This window comes from Pogona vitticeps, chromosome 3 (genome assembly GCF_051106095.1).
Source record: "Pogona vitticeps strain Pit_001003342236 chromosome 3, PviZW2.1, whole genome shotgun sequence".
NCBI classification, from domain to species: Eukaryota; Metazoa; Chordata; class Lepidosauria; order Squamata; family Agamidae; genus Pogona; species Pogona vitticeps.
In genome coordinates, this window is record NC_135785.1 from 233,259,484 (window position 1) to 233,279,436 (window position 19,953).

Here is a 19,953-nt window from a genome sequence, read left to right on the forward strand (position 1 = left end):
TCCTTTAGAATTGATAGGTTTGTTCTCTTTGCAGTCCAGGGAACTCTCAAGAGTCTCCTCAAGCACCACAATTCAAAGGCATCAATTCTTCGGCGGTCAGCTTTCTTTATGGTCCAGCTCTCACTTCCATACAACACTACAGGAAAAACCATAGCTTTGACTATTCGGACTTTTGTTGGCAAGGTGATGTCTCTGCTGTTTAAGATGCTGTCAAGGTTTGTCATTGCTTTCCTCCCAAGAAGCAGGCACCTTTTAATTTCGGGGCTGCTCTCTCCATCTGCAGTGATCATGGAGCCCAAGAAAGTAAAATCTGTCACTGCCTCCATATCTTCCCCTTCTATTTTCCAGGAGGTGATGAGACCAGTGGCCATGATCTTAGTTTTTTTGATGTTGAGTTTCAGACCGTTTTTTACACTCTCGTCTTTCACCCTCATTACAAGGTTCTTTAGTTCCTCCTCACTTTCCGCCATCAGAGTGGTATCATCTGCATATCGGAGGTTGTTGATATTTCTTCCTGCAATCTTAATTCCGGCTTGGGATTCCTCCAGTCCAGCCTTCCGCATGATGTATTCTGCATATAAGTTAAATAAGCAGGGTGACAATATACAGCCTTGTCGTACTCCTTTCCCAATTTTGAACCAATCCGTTGTTCCATATCCAGTTCTAACTGTTGCTTCCTGTCCCACATATAGGTTTCTCAGGATATGGATAAGGTGGTCAGGCACTCCCATTTCTTTTAGGACTTGCCATAGTTTGCTGTGGTCCACACAGTCAAAGGCTTTTGCATAGTCAATGAAGCAGAAGTAGATGTTTTTCTGGAACTCTCTGGCTTTCTCCATAATCCAGCGCATGTTGGCAATTTGGTCTCGAGTTCCTCTGCCCCTTCGGAATCCCGCTTGTACTTCTGGGAGTTCTCGGTCCACATACTGCTGAAGCCTACCTTGTACCCTTCTACCCTGTAGAAGTTACCTATGATTAATTATCAAACATCTGTAATCAATAAACTGGTTTTATTTAAAAGACAGTGATGTTTGGACCTTCATCTTCATCCTTCCATAAGTAAAGTATGTTGATTTAGTGATCAACTGGTGGCAGCGTGTGAAGAGGAGTTTGGTTTGCCTTCGTGTGCTCTGTGTTTGGAGAGTCAGGCAGGGGCCATGAGGTGTGAATGTCACAAGGTCCTATATAATCAATTCCTACCCTTTGTGGGGTGGGAGCAAAGGAAAGGGAATATTACTTGTATATGATCTTCTGAGAGTAAATATACTTGTTTTCCATTTCCTACAAATACAAATCCTGTCTTCCTTGTTTAAGTCCAAGGATGAGTTCTTGCTCTGCAAGTACCTTTTGCAAGACCTGTTAGCAAATCTCTGCATGTAGCATGCCATGGGCTGCATTGCCCTTCTCGTGTCTTACTGTTGTATGTCAATCCCAGCTATCTCTGCTTTATATACACCGTGACGGAGAACTACCTCTATATGCATCATCTGTTTGTTATTATGTGTTCTGTGGCAATGGACTGTTGAGTTGTTTATTGGTACATTTGAAATAGATATATCACCCTGACTTTTTCCTTCAATCTGTCTTGAGGAACTGTTCAATAAGCCATAGCAGCTGACTTGATCCATATGGTTTGCTCTGGTTCAGATGACTGTGCAAATGTGCCCCAGATCAGTCAGGGTTGGAAGTATTTTTCTGATGAAAGTCTCAGTAACAGAAAAGAAAGTGCAGTTCATCTCTTCAGGCTCCTACAAGCTGACCTATGTGACAAATAAAGTTCTATTTCTCATTATTTCATATAACAGACTGTAGCATCCTGAAATGAGGGCATATTTAAGAGCACAGTTTAGAGTGGGATTGGGAAGCCTGCAAGTCATAAATCAGTACACTGCCTTACTTCTCCAATAGGAAAGGAATTAATCTTTCTGTCTCCTCCCTCCTGCAACTCTCTGCACCTCAGAGACTTCAGAGTCCAGCTCAATTATTTCTGAATCCTGCAAGTGTTCAACAATAAAAAGAACAGACTCTTCTGCCAGTGTGTGTCTAGCTATCACTGAACCTTTGGCCAGAAAAGCAGGGAAATCACAAATAACTTTACTCCACGGGGTGTGGCTGGTGGTAAAGGAAAGATATTCTATGGGGCAATATGGCTGATGAAATTTTAGTGCAGTGTGCGAAACCCTTCAACTGCAATGTGGAAAAGTTAGTTTTTTGGACTATATGTTCTCCAGAATTCCACTCACTGTTGCCACTGGAAGTTGTTTCCCCAAAAGCTGTATTTTCCAAGATGATGATGAAGATGATGATTAAAGGTGTTTCTTGTTGGGAAAAGTCATTTTGACTACAACTCTTAGCCCTTACCATGTGGCCACTGAGAATAGGAGTCATAAAGCAAAAGCAAAACAAAACAAAAAACTGTTCCGAGTTCTGACTTCAGGAAGGTATTTGTGATGGTGCTTGCTGGGACAAAGCTGGCAGTGCCTTCCCTGCTGCCTCAGAAAGAGAAGAGGCCTAGAAGATCTACCCCCTGCTTTGATGTCGGGAGAACTAATCAAAGATGCAGGAGGGAAAAAAGGGAATTATTTTTTTAAAAAGAAACTCTTTAAAATGAGCCTGGAGCTCCTATTCTAAACCTTTCCTTCATATTGTAACTAAGGCTCATCTTCTTCATCCTGCTGTGAAAAGAAACCCTTCTAAGTTTAAGCAAAGGAGAATATATGTTAGAGATACAGAATGGGAAGGAAGGCAAATGCATGCTCCCCATTTAATTTTATGGGAAATCATGAAAATATGCCTAAATGAAGATTTTAAATATAGAGGACATGTTTTCCTTTCTTAATTTGACCCCTGCTGAACTCGTTTTATGTGCCATATAACAAATCTTGGCCATAACAGAGGATGTTAGTCTAGGATCCTTTTCCCTAAACACACAAAGCACTCCTTAAAATAACAGGCATGTTATGGGCTTATAGTAGTTGCTTAGGTTGCCAAACAGAATAGGATGCTGTCTCAGGTCTAAGCAAGTGCACATACTCCCTGTTTTGAACAAACCTTTCCCTAGAAGTCCATTGTAGATGGTCTGTGCCTGAAGACTGGGTATGCTTGATGCCTAAAGAATTTTGACTGATTTCTTTGATGGGGGAGGAAGTATATATGGTGGAGAATGGAATTATATCTGTATAACTGGAAGTCCACTTAAAGTAGCTGTATTTAATGTTTTATTGATGCAACTGCAAAGGTATGCATCTACCACAATGTTTTGATTGGGCCCCAACTCAAAAAGCACAAAGCTTAGAAACATTTTTTTAAAGATGGAAACTCTCAGAAAAGCCATATTGGCAGACAATTGCAGTAAAAAAGGGGGAACTTTTCCAAGCTCTGAAATACAGTCTGATGTGGCCCAAAAATCATTCTAGGAATCACAAGGTATATTCCCCTGATATTGGGAGAAAATACCATCTTCTAGGAAGAAGAGAAATTTGGAGTTTCTTGTCCTCATGCATGAGAATATTGAGGATGTCTAGAGTGGTCCTGACCCGACCAGATAGGCGGGATATAAAATAAATAAATAAATAAATAAATAAATAAATAAAATGTCCATTTCTACTCCGTGAATAGGTACTGGTGAGCTGAGCCATTGGTTGTCTGCACAGGGGATTGTGGGAGTTGGTCCAAAAAAGTCCCTTTTCTAAGCTCAGGGTTGGGGAGGTTATTGGTGTGCAAGGAGTATGCATACGGAAGTATGTTAATGTTTGAAAATGAATGTCTGTTATGTGTATTATTGATTGCTGTTTAACAAATAATACCTGCATGTGTTTGTTCTGAATGAAAGTGAATATGTGCAGGTATGAATGTACATATGTGAATGAGAAGGGTGGCCTTGCTTGTTTGAACGGCCACCCAGTTCCATTTTTCTAGGCAAACTTGCTGACATTTTGAATAACACCATCCTCATAGAATGTACACAGGGGCTAAGGAAGAAAGAATCTCCTGTGCTTGTTAAGCATCCATTCTAGCCACTTCTCATCTATGGCTGTAAAGAACTGGATATGGTTGTGATTTTGCAACACAAATCCTCCCTTCAACCAGTGATGGAAACCAGTAGAGGGACTTTATAAGAATTAACATTAAACTTACTTATTTGTACCTCAAGTCAGGCAATCCAGTGTTCTAAGTAAGATCCCTGAAACTCTCCTCTCAAGAGTTATCATCAAATTCTTTCCCCAGCATCCCAAATAGGCATTCAAAAAGCAGTTGACAATTCCAGTTCTGTATCTCTTTAATGGATGCTTTATTTCACCTCCTCATTTATTTTGGGTATTCTAGTAATACATTAAAATGGAGGAATAGCACAATCTTAGAGAACACTGAACCGATATAAACAACCAAACAGCCCTAATACGAGCTACGCTTCTCAGAAAACCTTGGTAACTGTAAAGTTACACTGGCAAAAAATGTGCTGTGTGTTATGACCAGCAACGAGGAATTGTACCGTGCAGCTGGACAATTGGTTTTGTGTCCTGGCATGAGCAATTGCACAATGCACTGGTGGATGACCTTTGGGGGATAGCACTTCTGCTTAATGCTTGCACAATTAACATGGACACAACTTCAAGTTGTGTGTGTGTATGCAGCTGCACACTGGGGAAGCCAGTGAGGTGTAGTGGATAGACTGATGGACTAGGAGTCAGGAGGTCTGGGTTCGAATTCCTGTTAAGCCATGGAAACTCACTGGGGAGTGCAAATGATAAAGCCACTCCTTAAATGCCTCACTTACCTTGAAAGCCCTATTAAGGATGCTATAAATTTGACAGCATATATTAACAAGTGGCACAATAGGACTTTGCCATTATGAAGATTTGGGGAGGAACCCACCCATGTATGACATAAACCTCTGTTATCACTAGTCTCCCACCAAGATCTACCCGTGTCACTCGTGCGAGCCAGGAGGTGAGGCTGAGGAGCCTAACACCGAGGGAGGCCCGGAAGGAGAAGACAAGAAATCGGGCCTTCTTGGCGGTGGCTCCTCGCCTCTGGAACAACCTACCTCCTGAGATTCACGTGGCTCCCTCGCTGGGTATTTTTAAGAATCAATTAAAAACATGGATGTTTAGGCAGGCCTTCCCATCAGATAATTCCTGACGCCCTTTTTTTTTCTTTCCCCCCTCTCCTTTACCTTTTCCATTCTGCTCAGTATTTCTGTTATGTAAATTGTTTTTTATATGTATATTTACTGTATTATCTTTTAATGTTGTTAGCCGCCTAGAGTGGTCCTGACACGACCAGATAGGCGGGATATAAAATAAATAAATAAATAAAAAATAATAAATTAATGCGACTGTCTTTCTCTTTCACCCAACTCGAGCTTTTTGTCTCTATTTGCTCTTCATCTGTAGGAACAGAGTTGCCGTTCATTCTTCAGAATTGCCTGGAAGCTGTATTGCCCGAGTCCTGGCAGGAGCTATTTGCTGCCCTACCTTATTAAAAAGTTAATTCCTAGATGAAAGGACTGCTATTTGAACTACACAAATGCTCATAGTTTAGATAGGTTTGATCATCACTGTGCCTGAGATGCTGAACATGCTACAAAAGATGGCCAAGCAGCTTAGCAGTTTACTAGCTAGGATTATAAAGAGGGCAGTGACGGTGCTGAGAAGGTAAGGTTGTTTTTCTCTCTGCTCGCTCATCTCAAACCCATCTGTTAATTGTACAACAGTGGAGGAACACTCACGAGGAATGAATCAGGGGCTGATGTCATTCAAAGAAATGGCATTTCGGCTTTCATTACCAGAATACCTCCAAGAATTAAAGCTGATTTGCATTGATATTTGCCATCTGAATTATTAAAGGGCTTCTTTCCCCATACCTCATCTCCCTCCCCTTTCCCCAGGCTTCAGTGCTATACTTGACAGCAACTGTGACAATTTAACCATCTCACTGGGGAAGAAATGGGCTTGCTACAGGCTACTTACGGGCTTTGGAACCAGTGGCTGATGTGAGAAGAAAAATGTCCAATATTTCTGCATATCTAGCAGAACAGAAGGCAAGGAAGAAAAGCAAAAGGTTGCTTTTACCTTCTCTCATCTATCTTGCAATTGATGGCAGAATAAAAACACCATTTTTAGTATGAAGTGAAACACTAGGAGCCTCCCGGTTGCCAAGTATTAACAGCAATTTGAAATTCTAAAAATGAGCATGGACGCATTAACTGAGGAACACAAGTACGCGGGGCTTTATTATTTTTGCAGAAGGAACTGCATGTGACACAGTCCACTTGAGTTGCGATGTATTTTCAAGCAGTAGGGTATATTATAAAAGGGCTGACCACTGTGAAGAGGATGACTGATGTTGAAGAAACTTTCCCACAGTTTACATAAGGTTTGAAGCAAAGCATCTCACCCGACACCGTGTTCCTCCCACCATCACTCTCTGCTGTGCAGCCAGTGCCACCTTCCTCCTTCTGCTCCTCCAACAGCACAGGTGTGTGCTTCAGGAAGCTGGTTGGCTACCTGAATAATGCCTTACTCTGATGTCCTTCAGGCATTAGTGGGTGAGTGGCAATAAAACAAAACAAAACAAAATCCTTTGCCATGAAATGTGCCAATTTTTCAGCTACTCCTTCAACTCAACTGGGTTCTCAGGACCCCCACCATACCTAAGGCAATTGGCTCTTCCTGGCCAATGGCTACCCCAAGTCCTGGGAACAACTGAGTATTTGTCATTCAAGACAAAGCGATATGGATCACTTTCTACTTGATAGCAGTGTTGAATTCACTGAGATGGACAGCAGCACTACAGTTCTTTTTAGAATTTTTATGATCCTGAAATGTCATTGGAATAAGCTGTAGTCCTCCATTAACAAATCAGTTACATGGGGTCATTGCTAACATTGATGACCTAAATACTGTATTGGGAAATGAATTTAGCACATAACTTTATGAAGAAAATTGGGGAAAGTTTGATCATCTGGAAACATAACCAATTGGGAAAGGAATCACTTTGCAGGAGATCTGAGCAATTATGATGACTCCATAATAATTAATAACTGCACCGGACCCATAATTAATGACCTAGTCATACAAAAAGGTTCAAAGGGATAGGAGCACAGCCTGTTATTCAATGTTGCATTGCACTAAAATGAAAGAATGAAATATAAAGGTCTGTAGACTGGTGACAGGACAACTCTCTCTGTGCATCTATATCTAAATATGGACATCTACCCACACTTACACCAATTCCCATCTTATAGGGGACACACAGGATATTGTGCTATAGGGGAGAAATTTTGCCCAATATACCTTTAGAAGTGTCAGCAAAAGTGTCTGGTATCAGATGAAGGCACTAAATTAAGTGACAACAGGTTATTTTAAGTTATGATGACCTCTCTTGGCCATGAACAAACAAAACTAGAGCCAAGAGTGGGTAGACCAGGGTCAACAGTTGGTGGAGTCAGTGATAGGCACTTCTAGGACCAAGTGCAACTTGTTTTGCCATCTTTGTCCTATATAATCATATTAATAACACTACTGTTGTTGTTGGTGATAATGATATGCTGTTATCCACATCAAAAGAGGCACAGTCTCAACGGGTAGTAACTATGTGCTCACTAATAAATAGTTTATTCAATGCTTAGAGGAGCAGAAAACCTATAAATATCTAGGCATCCACAAAAATCTCAGTCTAAACTGTTATTCAGAAACAAGTGTCCAGAAGCAAGGATTTTAAAGAGACAAGATGTAATAGTGATGGGAGATTTCAATCATTCTGATATCTGTTCGGAGGCAAATTCTGCCAAATATGGCCTTTCCAAGAAATTTCTGGCTTGTGTGGCTCATAATTTTCTCCTACAAAAAGCAGGGAAATAAACTGGAGGACTAGTTATTCTTGATTCTAACCGATAGAGACAACTTGGTGGAGGAAGTGGCAGTGAGGGAACTCAGGGCAAGAGTGACCACATTAATTAATTAATTAATTCATTCATTCATTCATTCATTCATTCATTAATTCATTCATTCATTCATTCATTCATTGTAGTTCTGTCCTTGCCCATCTAGGCCAAAAGTCTACTCTGGGCGGTTTACAAATTTAAAAACAATAAAACCAAAAACATATATTATTGGTCCAGGATGGTGAAGTATAAGAAATTAAGATATGGCAGGAGGGAAAGCTTGCCCAAATGGCCAGGTTTTAAGTTTATTCCTGAAAACACCCAGAGAGGGAGCCAGGCAGATCTCCACTGGAAAGTTGTTCAAAAGGTGAGGGCCCACTGCCGAGAAGGCCCTATTCCTCGTTCTTTCCTTCTGGACCTCCCTCGGCATTAGGTTGCTCAGCTGCCCAGCCTGGCTGGAATGAGTGACTCTGGCAGAACTGGGTGGGAGAAGGCGCTCTGCCAGATATCAAGGCCCTAAACAATTTAGAGCTTTATATGTGAATATCAGAAAAAACTTCCTAACTGTTAGAACAGTATGACAATGGAACCAATTATCTCAAGAGGTGGTGATTGCTCCAACACTGGAGGCATTCAAAAGAAATTTAGAAAACTTCCTAGCAAATATCCGTTGATTTGCATTCCTACATTGAGCAGGGGTTGGACTCGATGGCCTTATAACCCCCTTCCAACTTCATGATTCTATGATTTTGACAAAGTGAGGGTGGTAATCAAACTGGAATTTGATGCAAAAAGGAAAAATATCTGCTGTGAATAGCTCAGCAGCCCCACTACTAACATATTCTTAACTTGTAGACTGGAAGTGTAGTCATCATGATGATTTAAACAGGAAGAATGAAGTCCCCCTGTCAAAATATTCATGCCATCATCTAAAGGCCTGTAGACATCTTTATTTGCAATGCGGCCAAGTGTGGACTTGCTGATCTCAAGAATCTCTGTATTGGTGAAATAGTCAGAATTTAAAACTACTTCCACGGGAGACTTCTCCCCTTCATCAAACAAAAGTGGAAAACAATAAAAGACTAGCAGTATTACAAATTGTAAGTGGAAACAATCTCTGTTAATGAAAGACCCACAGCTCAGGGATGCATAGCATGAGACACTGTTACGTGGACAGCACCCAAATATTTGGAAACAAAGTGTAAGAGGTATATGTAGGGCCTGTCATGGATCCAAAGAAACCGTTCATCACACCATAGCCAGCATCAACAGGTTATATACACAGACATTACCAAGTTGCAAAGATTATTTTTCAGCAGTTGGCTAAATCTTACATATAAATTGCATTTTTCCTCCTCCATATCATAAATTCTAGCCACCTCCAGTTTTTGAAAATGAAACCATAATAATGTAAGTGGCCCAAATAAATTATCATGGATAAACAGTTTATTTTAATAATCCAGATATTATACTTCTAAATAAACAACAAGAAAAATATATCTTATAGTAGTTGGAGTTCCATCAACAAGCAAAAGTACACAGAGTACAAAAAATAAAAAAATACCCAACTGTAATGCAAGAAATTAAAAGAATATGGAAGCAAGAGGTCATCCATCCATCCATCCATCCATCCATCCATCCATCCATCCATCCATCCATCCATCCATCCATCCATCCATCCATCCATCCATCCATCCATCCAGTTATTGCACCAACTGGAGTTGTTCCAAAATCTTTGATTACCAATTTAAAACAATTGCCAATAGCTGCTAATTTGCTTTCTGAAACCCCAAAATCGATGATTTTGCAAACATACCATATATCTGTCCATTTAAAGGATATGAATCTTAATTTTTAGGTTTGGCCCTTTGGTCTACCTCCACACACCAGCAATACTGAAAAACAACAACAACAATAACAGCAGCACACTATTCAACATCTCATAGCTGGATGCCCCAAACCAACATCAATGGACTGCACTTCCAGGTATGACCAAGTGGCAAAGATCATTTGTCAGCATTTAGCCAGATTACTGATAAAATATTCAGATATGGTCTACTAGTCCCTACTTCTGGTAGCATTCTGGGACCGAGCAGCCTGCCCAAGTCCATACAGGTGGCAGCGTACTTAACCTTCCAAGTGATTTTTGACCAGAGCCTCTCCCAAGAGGCATAGTTTAGATCTGAATTCACAAACCCTAGCTTTGCAGTGAAGTGCTCCAACCCACTAAGCTAGTCTACTCAGAAAAGTCTCCCACACATTTTCCTCACCTTGCCCTCTCTTTTATCATATTCTCTGGAAAATTAAAGTGAACTTCTGTTTCCGGGGGTCTGGTAGATCCAAAAAGCAAGAAGAGGTAGTTTGGCAGCAGACACACCATAATATTTTTACTGCAGAAACAAACATTACATTAATTCTTACCATGTATAGGGTTTGATGAAGAACTTACAGTTTTATGAAGTGAAGTAAAAGCTGCTTTTAAAATAACTGGAAGAAGTAAATCGTAAGTAGTTGATGGGATATCGCTGGATCCATTTCAAGATACAGAGACCACATCTATCACAATTCTAACAACTACCGTATTTTTCGCTCCATAAGACGCACCTTTCCATAAGACGCACCAATTTTTTAGGAGAAGAAAACAGGAAAATGTAATCTGTTTTCTTAGCTCCATAAGACGCACAGACTTTCCACACCCCTGTTTTGTGGGAAAAAAGTGAGTCTTATGGTGCAAAAAATACAGTATATGCCAGCAAATATGGAAAGAAAGGCATTGGACCACAGACTGGAAATTCAATATATACTCCAGTCCCAAAGAAAGAAGATGCCAAATGGTGCTGTAACTATAATATCATCACATTTATTTCCCATGCAATCCAAAGTGATGCCTCTATGCTGGACAAGAAGTTAATGTTCGGAAAAACAAAATGGTTTCTCACAGGGGAAAGTGTCAAGCAAAATTGTATGATCTGCCCAGTTTATTTGTAGAACATATGCAGAAAGCTGGATTGGATGCAAATGAAGAAAGAGTGATAAGTGTTGGCAGTAATTTAAGATAGACAGATGATACCATATCAGTAGCAGAAAAAACCCCACAGTGCTTTAAAATGGCTGCTGCTGAATGCAAAAGAGTAAAGAAGAAAGTGCAAAAAGCTGGGTTACAGTTGAAGAGTATGAAGGCAAAAATGTTGACTACAAAATAATAATGTAATATTAGTAAGGATAATGAAAAAATTGAAATTGTTAAGGATTTTCTGTTCCTTTAGATTTTTATTATCATCATTTCAATCATCAGAAGAAATCAGAAGAAGATAGAGATTTGGAAGAGAAAGTATATAGGAACCAGGAAAAAAAACCTTAAACGTAAGCATTTATCAGTGTTCACTAATGGCAAGATGATGCATACAGTGGTATTCACAATTACAATGTACAAATGTGAAAGAAGGGGAAAAACACTGACAGGAAAAAAGTGGCATTTGCAATGTGGTGCTGTAGGATAGCTTTACAGGTACCAAAAACTTCCAGAAAGCCTGTTCCTCCACATCAAGTATTTTTAAAGCAAAAATTAAATTAAATTAAATTAAATTGAGGGGGCTGGGAGAGGGACATGACATTCATGCCATGGCATTAGATGTGATGTCATGCCCACCCACTCCGATATCCTGAGGGCTAGAATGTGCTTGGCTACCCACACCATAGAATACCAGATTTTTAAAAATGGAAAAATGCTGTTATAAGTGGGCTTGTGCCTGTTTGCAGCTACACTGAAGCAAATACATTTTCCCTAGTTTTTTGTAATGGTATAGTTCCCACCAATGGAGTAATTCTAACCAAGGTTACATGACCTTGCCTGTTGTTTAAGTTCTTAATAAACAGGTACACATAAGCTACTTAATTCTTTCCCTTTTTCTCCAACTGCAGATCTATCTGTTTCCAACTAAACATTTTCTCCAACTGCATGTTTTGTATCCAACTACACAATTAAAAGTTTTTATCCTACTGCACACCTATAAGCAAAGAGGGCAAACAATGGCAATCATGGGGTTAGGGCAAAATGAAGAGATAGGATTGCATTTGTCTTGAGGACAAAGGAGATAAGGAAATTAGAGGCAGTAACAAGGATGCTTGTGAGCTGACAACCTACTGCCATTTAGGGTGGCTCAGGTCATACAGCATCCTCTAATTCCTGTAATATGCATTGGATGATGTACCGTAAAATAACTTATTTAATGATATTAGGGGAAAAATACTAGATGGTGATGAAGATGAAAAAACTGAAATTCCAGTGAGAAATGCACTCAATAGTATACACCCCTCATAGCAAAATTACATCTCAGAAGTTAAAAGATTGGAAGTATGTGACTTAATTAAAGAGTAAAAAAATTAGAACACAGTCCAAGTATACCTGAATGGCTGGCATATCAACACCTAGCACTAACAATAACAGAAGAGACCAGCTACACATTTTGAAATTCAGTGGATGAACATTCTTCTGGCTCTGTTTGTATTTCTTTTATTGGCTTAGTTCCCTTCTCCCATTTCTTCTTGGCAGCATTTTCTGTTCCTGCTCTTATTATATGCTTCCACAAGACACAATTGCCTGTTTTTACTACTATTACTTCTGCTGCTGTGATGCTAGCAGTAGCAGCAGCAGCAATACAAGACTGGAAGAATACTAGATGATTCATCCACAACAACAACAACACAACAACAACAGCTTTGAAACATGCTGGAGTGAAGGTGGGTTGAAGGTGCTGTTGCTAAGTGCCAGATCAGTGAAAGGCAAGGCAGCTAATGTCCAGGATTTGATCCTGGAGGAACATGCTGACCTGGCTTGCATACAGACATCTAGTTGGGTGAAGCTCAGAGAAATGTCTTTCTCAGCTTTGTCCACCAAGGTTCTCTGTGCAGCAGCAGGGGTGGCGGGAGGAGATGTTACACTAGTGTACCAAGAGTCATTCACCTGTATCAGGCACCATTTTCCAAAGGCTCCTGGGTTCAACAGCAGGCAACTGAGAGTGGGTGCCCAGACCAGAATAGGGTTTTGTTGGTGTACTGCCCACCCTGTTACACAACAGTCTCCCTGCCTGAACTGGCTGATCTGGTCTCATGTGTGGTACTGCAGTTGCCTCAGGCTGTTGTGCTGAGAGATTTCAACATCCATGTGGAAACTTGTTTATCAGGTGCAGCTCAGGACATCATGTCTACCATGACGACCGTGGGGCTGTCCCAACTGGTATCTGGCCCCACTCTTGCAGGACACACTCTTAACTTGGTTTTCTGTAGTGGGCAGGATAAGAATAATATGATAATAATAATCTTAGAACTACAGTGGTGTCAACAAAGTAGCAATTCTTCTCTGTCACTATTGCATCTGCACAGAACCATCCGGTGGAGTTCTTTTGGGTGGTTGTATCAATCAATCAATCAATCAATCAATCAATCAATCAATCAATCAATCAATCAATCAATCAATCAATCAATCAATCAATCAATCAATCAATCAATCATCTTTTCAACTGTTGGCTTTTTAAACTGTGTCAGAGTGAAGAGTCTTTATCGGGGCAGGTTCTTTAGTCAGAGCAGGGACAATGCTTCAAAACCAGTTAACAGAGGAACAGCAGGTACAAATATATCTGGTATACAGTTCTTTCTCTTTGGATGTTGGTGTACTGATAAGGAAAACCTCTGATTTTTCACGTCACATAGAAGCACAACTCTGCGTTTGGCTTTATTAGATCATTAAAACCTTATTAGATCATTAAAACCTTACAAACAAGGTGCTTTTTCATCCCCCCACACTCAAACTCTTCTTCAGATCTAAATAATATAATCTTTGAAGATGAAGACGCAAAAAGCCATCCCCATCTGGCCAGAAGTAATGGCGATTGATCTTGAAGGTTGATTCCTAGCATGTTAGATTAGTCATAGAAATAAACTGGGGGCCAAAGTTCCGGCTTAAGGCTGATAGTGCTGAAGTTAAACTCTGGCTTTCCATTCCTGTCATTCAGTCCCTGCCCGCCCCCCCCCCCCATGCTTGCTGTTTAATGTTGCAGCATTGCTTGCTTTGGAAATTTCAGATCCTGACAACATTAAGCTCCTCTAAACACCTCTGCTCATAAGAATACTGTCACATTTCTTCTTGTTAAGAGGATAGAATACACATGATATGGATTTGAGTCTGTCTTTCCCATTAACCCAAATCCCTAATGGGAATGACATCTAAACAGTTGGTGTATTTCAACACTTTGGATGTATCTGAGATCGCTGTTCAGTTGAAACTGATCTGAATCCAGACTGTAAACACATGAGGAAGAACCCATACAAAGTTGAATGTACATGTGTCATGGTCGATTATTTGAAAAAGGTTAAACATTTCCACTAAAACACAGTAAAAGTTAAATATGGGCAGAATTTACTTATTTTTTTTTAAAAAAAGAGCAATGTAAGTTACTTAAAAATGTTGCAAAAGTTAAAGTCTAAAAATTATTTAGAAGCCAACCCTTTTTATATTTACACAAAAGGCAACTCCATAAAGTGTGAAATTAATTGCAGATATTATGAGGCAGTGCTTTAGAGACAAATTGTGATGAAGAAGAGAATGTGGATTATACGAGAACTCAAAAAATAATGTTATTGGGAAACAAAATACTGCTGGCCAGCCATGTGTGTTTTTTTTTTAAAAAAAACACCAGTAAAATCAGCAACTGCTCACTCTAACAACCTGTATTGCCATTTAATACTGAAATGTGCCATACGTGCTTTATCTCTTAAGATCAGACTGATTTGGGAGAAAATTATTAGCCTGAATAAAGCTAAAGATGGAGCAATAAAAACTGATAAATTAAAATTAGATGTCCTTTCTTTAAAACTGTTTAGAACAAATGTGGACATGAAAATAGTTTTATGAATGCAGATATACTGTAAATGAAAAGAGCTTTTGGAGTCTTATGATATTATCTATCTGTCTTTCTACTGTGAGTATTTGGCAATTTCAGTTGTATTTACATCTGTATGAGCTGATAGAAGCTATTGCTCTAAGCATTTTTAATAGCAAGTGTGCTTCTGAGTTTATTATTCTTATACAATGATTTGAGTACCTTATTGAAAATCACCAGCACCATATTGTGGTATTTTACTGGGTGACTCACTATCCAACAGTTTCTTTTTTAATGTTCTCATGTTTATGTGCAGTTGAAGCCTCTTGCTCCCAGTAAGACACGTAAGTCTTACTTAGAACAAGAGGATCGTTTTAGTGAGCCTATGCTATATAACTGAGGGTGTGAATGCATAAATGAATAACAAATAAATGCTCTGGGAATGGGACAGTCTGTTTTACATTATTTTCCATACTTTCCCCCTCCACTGCTGGGTCTTTTAGTTTTTGTAAAGAATTGAATGCATTCACACTGTTCAGGAAGACAGGAAAGAAAGGGACACTCATGAGGGTTTCATTTCCTCTTACTAAGCACTGTTTTGTCTTCAGTAAAGATTGGTGCTATGTTAGTGGCGTAGACCACTGGTTCTTAACCTTGGGTTACTCAGGAGTTTTGGACTGCAACTCCCAGAAGCCTTCACCACTAACTGTGCTGGCTGGGGTTTCTGGGAGTTGCAGTTCAAAAACATCCGAGTAACAAAGGTTAAGAACCACTGGTGTAGACCAGTAGTTCCCAACATTGGGTCCCCAGATGTTCTTGGACTAAAATTCCCTGAAGCCACCACTAGCTGGGCTAGCTAGGATTTCTGGGAGTTGCAGTCCCAGAACATCTGGGGACACAAGTTTGAGAATCACTGGCCTATATAGCTAGAGACCTAGGGCTGGAGGAGTGACCAAGGAGGAAACTAACAGCCAGACCTTGTTTGCAACTTGTTAAGATAGCTCTATGGTAGGTATGCTTTCTACAATTGTAGATGGCCACTGTAGAGCCATTTTAGCAAATTCAGATTAGCAATTTCCTCTGTTCTGTCCGCTGACTCCTTTGTGATTTGTAAAAGCAAATTCATTTGAGGAAACTCAGCCTCCTGGATGAGACTTCACAGTAGATCACTTTGCATTTTTCCTGCTGTGTAGTCACAGTTGAAATTGGAATCCAATTCAGTCACCACAAGCATATACACACTGAATTTAAATTGAGTACTATGCTTAACACTGAAAATTGCTTAAAAAAACTTTTAATTTCATTATGCTTCAAATTTAATTCTTTAAAATAATTTTAAAATGTGAAATGAATAAAAGTAGAAAATGTAAAAACTTTTTTAACCTGCTCACCCGAACTGGCCCCTGGAAATTTGGCAGTTAGGTGCCTCTTCACTTAGTCTTTGAGTGAATGCTACCTACTCAACACACTTATGACCGTGTTATTAATTATGCTCCATCAAATACTGACAAATCAACCATTTTGTAAAGAGAAGAATCTCTGCATCCATTTCTATGGATTATTTTCTGTAAACTTCTACGTAAGAAACAGGCATTAAAGAATTGTGAAACCATAATTTTGTGAGGAAAATCCCTAACAATTGTGTTGTTCAAGGCGGTCAGGCTGAACACGATGATGGTGGAAACCATATGAACCAATACTGTGTGTCTTTGAGCCACATTATACTTTTAGGTCTATGTCTAAGATTTTTTTTCACACAAGGATAATTCCAAAAATCTAAACCACGCATGCAGCAAACAGCTATTTAAATCAACACATGAATCCATCAAATAAAATCATCAATGGTTGGTCCATATGTGGCTTCCCCTGAACCTACATATGATAGCAAATTTGATAGACTTGCTGCTGGGTGATGTGGGAAGCAGTCTTAACAGTGTCAACAAGCCCTTAACATTGTCTTAAAGGAGACTTGTTAACTTGTTTGTGTATCTAAAATAAATCCTCAATGAACAAATAATCAGAAAGTGTCTTTCCTTCCCCTACTGACTACTCTTTCCAAAAGAACCAAACATTATAGTATCAAAAGTGCAATTAAATGGTCAGTGGGTTTCGGTGGATGTCTTTTTCCTCATTGAATTCCTATCAGTATGTCCTTTTATTTGTAGCTTAACACTGAATACAGAGCAAAATCTACAAACAAACTGCTTACTGAACTTCTTACAGAAGTAATATAGAGAACCATAAAGCTGCTGGGGAGAAGTGAATATTGACACCATTGTAGAAGCCCATTTAGTGATTTACTCTGAATTCATTATAAGAAGGCCAAAGCCTTTTCAGTTCATCTGCACTAATGAAGGGTTTCATTTATTCCTGTAATGTCTTTGCAATGACAAAAACTACTTACTACTAACAAAGAGATTTGCTAACAAGGAGGCATAACATGCTGATGTAGGTCATAGTGCCAATGTATTGCAACAGCACATTCAGTATTCTTGATCCAATAAATGTATCTTTTCCTGGCTGTTTTGTACGAGAAAGTATCCTCTAGTAAAATGTAATATGTACAATATGAGACATGTGAATACAAACCAAGCCTTCCTACCTGTAGGAGTGAGATGTCTCCAGGTGATGACAGGTTCAGGACGTCCATTTGCCATACACACTAAGGTCACGTTACTCCCTTCGTTCACAGTGATGTCTGAAGAGATGTTGGAGATCTTTGGTGGAACTAAAGGAAGAAAGCATAATTGATCAATTTCAGGAATGTTAGTTCTTTTCTTTTCACAGGAACTCTATCCTTTCATTGATTACTCTTTCTGAATGCACAGACCAAGAATGATGGCAAAAGTTTAAAAACCAAAATTAGTTGCTATGGTCACTGAAAACATGTTTTTGAACAGCTTATTCTTACTCAAAAGTACACATTTGACTTTTTACTATTATTATTTGTCAAATGAATTATGTAATCAAATCTGACCAGGGCACAAGAAACACAGAGAGAGAGAGAGAGAGAGAGAGAGAGAGAGAGAGAGAGAGAGAGAGAGAGAGAGAGAGAGAGAATACCTGATGTTTAACTTGGACATAAAACTTTTTATACATGGATTTCAATAATCAGAGTAAGTTTATTTGTGTTCACTAAAGCCTGTGCTCAGATGACCTTTCTCCTAAGCAGCTGAACATAGCATTATGTTCCTAGAATCAAAATGCAAGTAATAGCAGACACCCATTTCTGAAGGCATGGACTGCCATACCAATTAGCTATAAAGGAGAGGGTGTTCTGTTTCAAGTGTATATGTAGGGTGTGGGAGGATGTGTTAGATTTGCAACCCACCTGCTGTCTTCTTCCCAAAAGTCTCCTTCCTTATGCCACTTTCTGCTTAAGAGAAAGATAGCTGGAAGGAGAAAGTGTAGTACATATACAGAGTAGAAGGAGACAGTAGACCAGGTAACAATTCAGTACAATGTTTTGCTGATTCTCCTCTTGAAGTCTCCCCATATCTTCACTGGTGTTTGTCAAGGACCTCCCCACATCAAGTTGCACAGTATCAAGGTTTGACCAATTATTTTTTAAATTTGTTAAAACCACTTACAAGAGGCTATCCTGGAAATATGATAAATTAAAAAAAAAACTGACAGCTTGCTGTCCTTTCATGTGGCCCAGTTAATGATCTTAAGCACCCATGTAGCCTTGCCTAATTGAAAGTCTGGTTCTGAGTTTGATTCTGTCCATGTTCTAACACGATGGATCTTAGTCTTACCACATAGTTTGCCTCTCTTGTCATATCTGAAGTCCAAGTACCTGAACTCATAGGGACTCACTACATTCTATACCACACAGTTTCAATTTCTATGTATGGGTTCAATGTCTTATTTGGCATGACAGAAAGATGAATTTGCTGTGAAATTCCCTGTATAATGCATATTTTTACCTCAGAATTTGAGCTTTCACTTCAAAGTGTCCTTGTGATTCCATAAATAATCCAGGAAATATGAACTGAGTGCAAACCAATACAGTGTGTCATGCCAATACTATCTTTAGCTGCAGAAGTAGAGCTGAGTAAAGAAAATGTATACAATATTTGCCTGACTCTTTCTTTTGCTGGAGCCATGAGTCAGTTTCCACAGCACTAAGTAGAAACTCAGGATCACAGAGAAAATCAAATGACTTTGATTCACTATGGAGACTAAAATAACCACAAGGTTGACTCATTCTAAACACTAAAATCTTAGCTGAATCTCATGCTCCAATATATTGCCTACATTGCAAGCCAGAAGAAACCTTTCAGTTTTTGTTTCTGCCTCAAGCAGAGCTTATCTAATTTTCCAAAAGGCATCTGGAGTGTGTGTGTCAGTAAAGATCTGGAGTGGCTGAAGGAAATAGTACAAACTAGGCAATGACCCGAAAAGCAAGGATTGGAGGAAGCAACAAGTTTGGCAACACCAGTTTGATCCAAGCATTAAAAAGAGACTTTTGCAGTTATCCAAGATCAAGTTAATCTAAATGCATAAGGAGAGGGAGCTAGCCAGCTAGCCTGGGCAGACCTAAACCTGAAGAGAAAAATCAGGGTTCCTGATCACGCGGAGATGCTTCACATATAGAGATGCCCTCATCAGATCTAACTCTCATCAAACAGAGATCTGGAAGGCAATGTGCTCCTTCTGCTAATATGATCAGATTAACCCTGTCTTGAACTGTTAAGAGTTTTTACAGTCTCACATGTTGCCTCTAGTAGGTGTGACTGGCAAGGACTTTTCTAGGTTGGGGTGGCTGTTAATCTGTCTAGCACTAACCACTAGTTCCCTCTGCCTCTGAATTAAAAGAGGGCCCCACATCTCTGCTCAATACTTTCCCCCTCTCATGAGTTTGTTGTAATCCTGTTTTTGAAAGAAGCCATATTTGTCAGTTCGGTGTTGATTTGTAAGTAATGAAACTTTTTTTATTCTTTCTCTTACAAATATCTCCATGGGAGTTATTGAGACTGTAAGTGTCAGTTAGTGAGAGAAAGGGCTTGTCTTCTTTGGAGAACGTAAAGCTAGTCTGCTGTGTGAATCCCTGCACTTCTGCTGTGCAGTTAGAGGAATTTAACCAGAAATTCAAAACTTTGCAACATGAACATCTGAACAGAGCTCAGGACTAGGGTAGAAACACGAAAATTAATGTTTTACGAATCTACATATTACTAGTCA

The 19,953-nt window shown here is 39.5% G+C and overlaps 1 protein-coding gene across 5 annotated transcripts in view; it reads right to left on the minus strand.

Moving 5' to 3' along the window:
- LSAMP (limbic system associated membrane protein) overlaps nt 1-19,953 on the minus strand; it is a 1,273,416-nt gene that overhangs the window by 196,145 nt on the left and 1,057,318 nt on the right. For all 5 annotated transcript variants that reach the window (XM_078389966.1, XM_078389965.1, XM_072993808.2 and 2 more), the window contains one exon: nt 17,369-17,494. In XM_078389966.1, the coding sequence (XP_078246092.1) occupies nt 17,369-17,494 (126 nt within the window). The remainder of the gene's footprint in view (nt 1-17,368; nt 17,495-19,953) is intronic.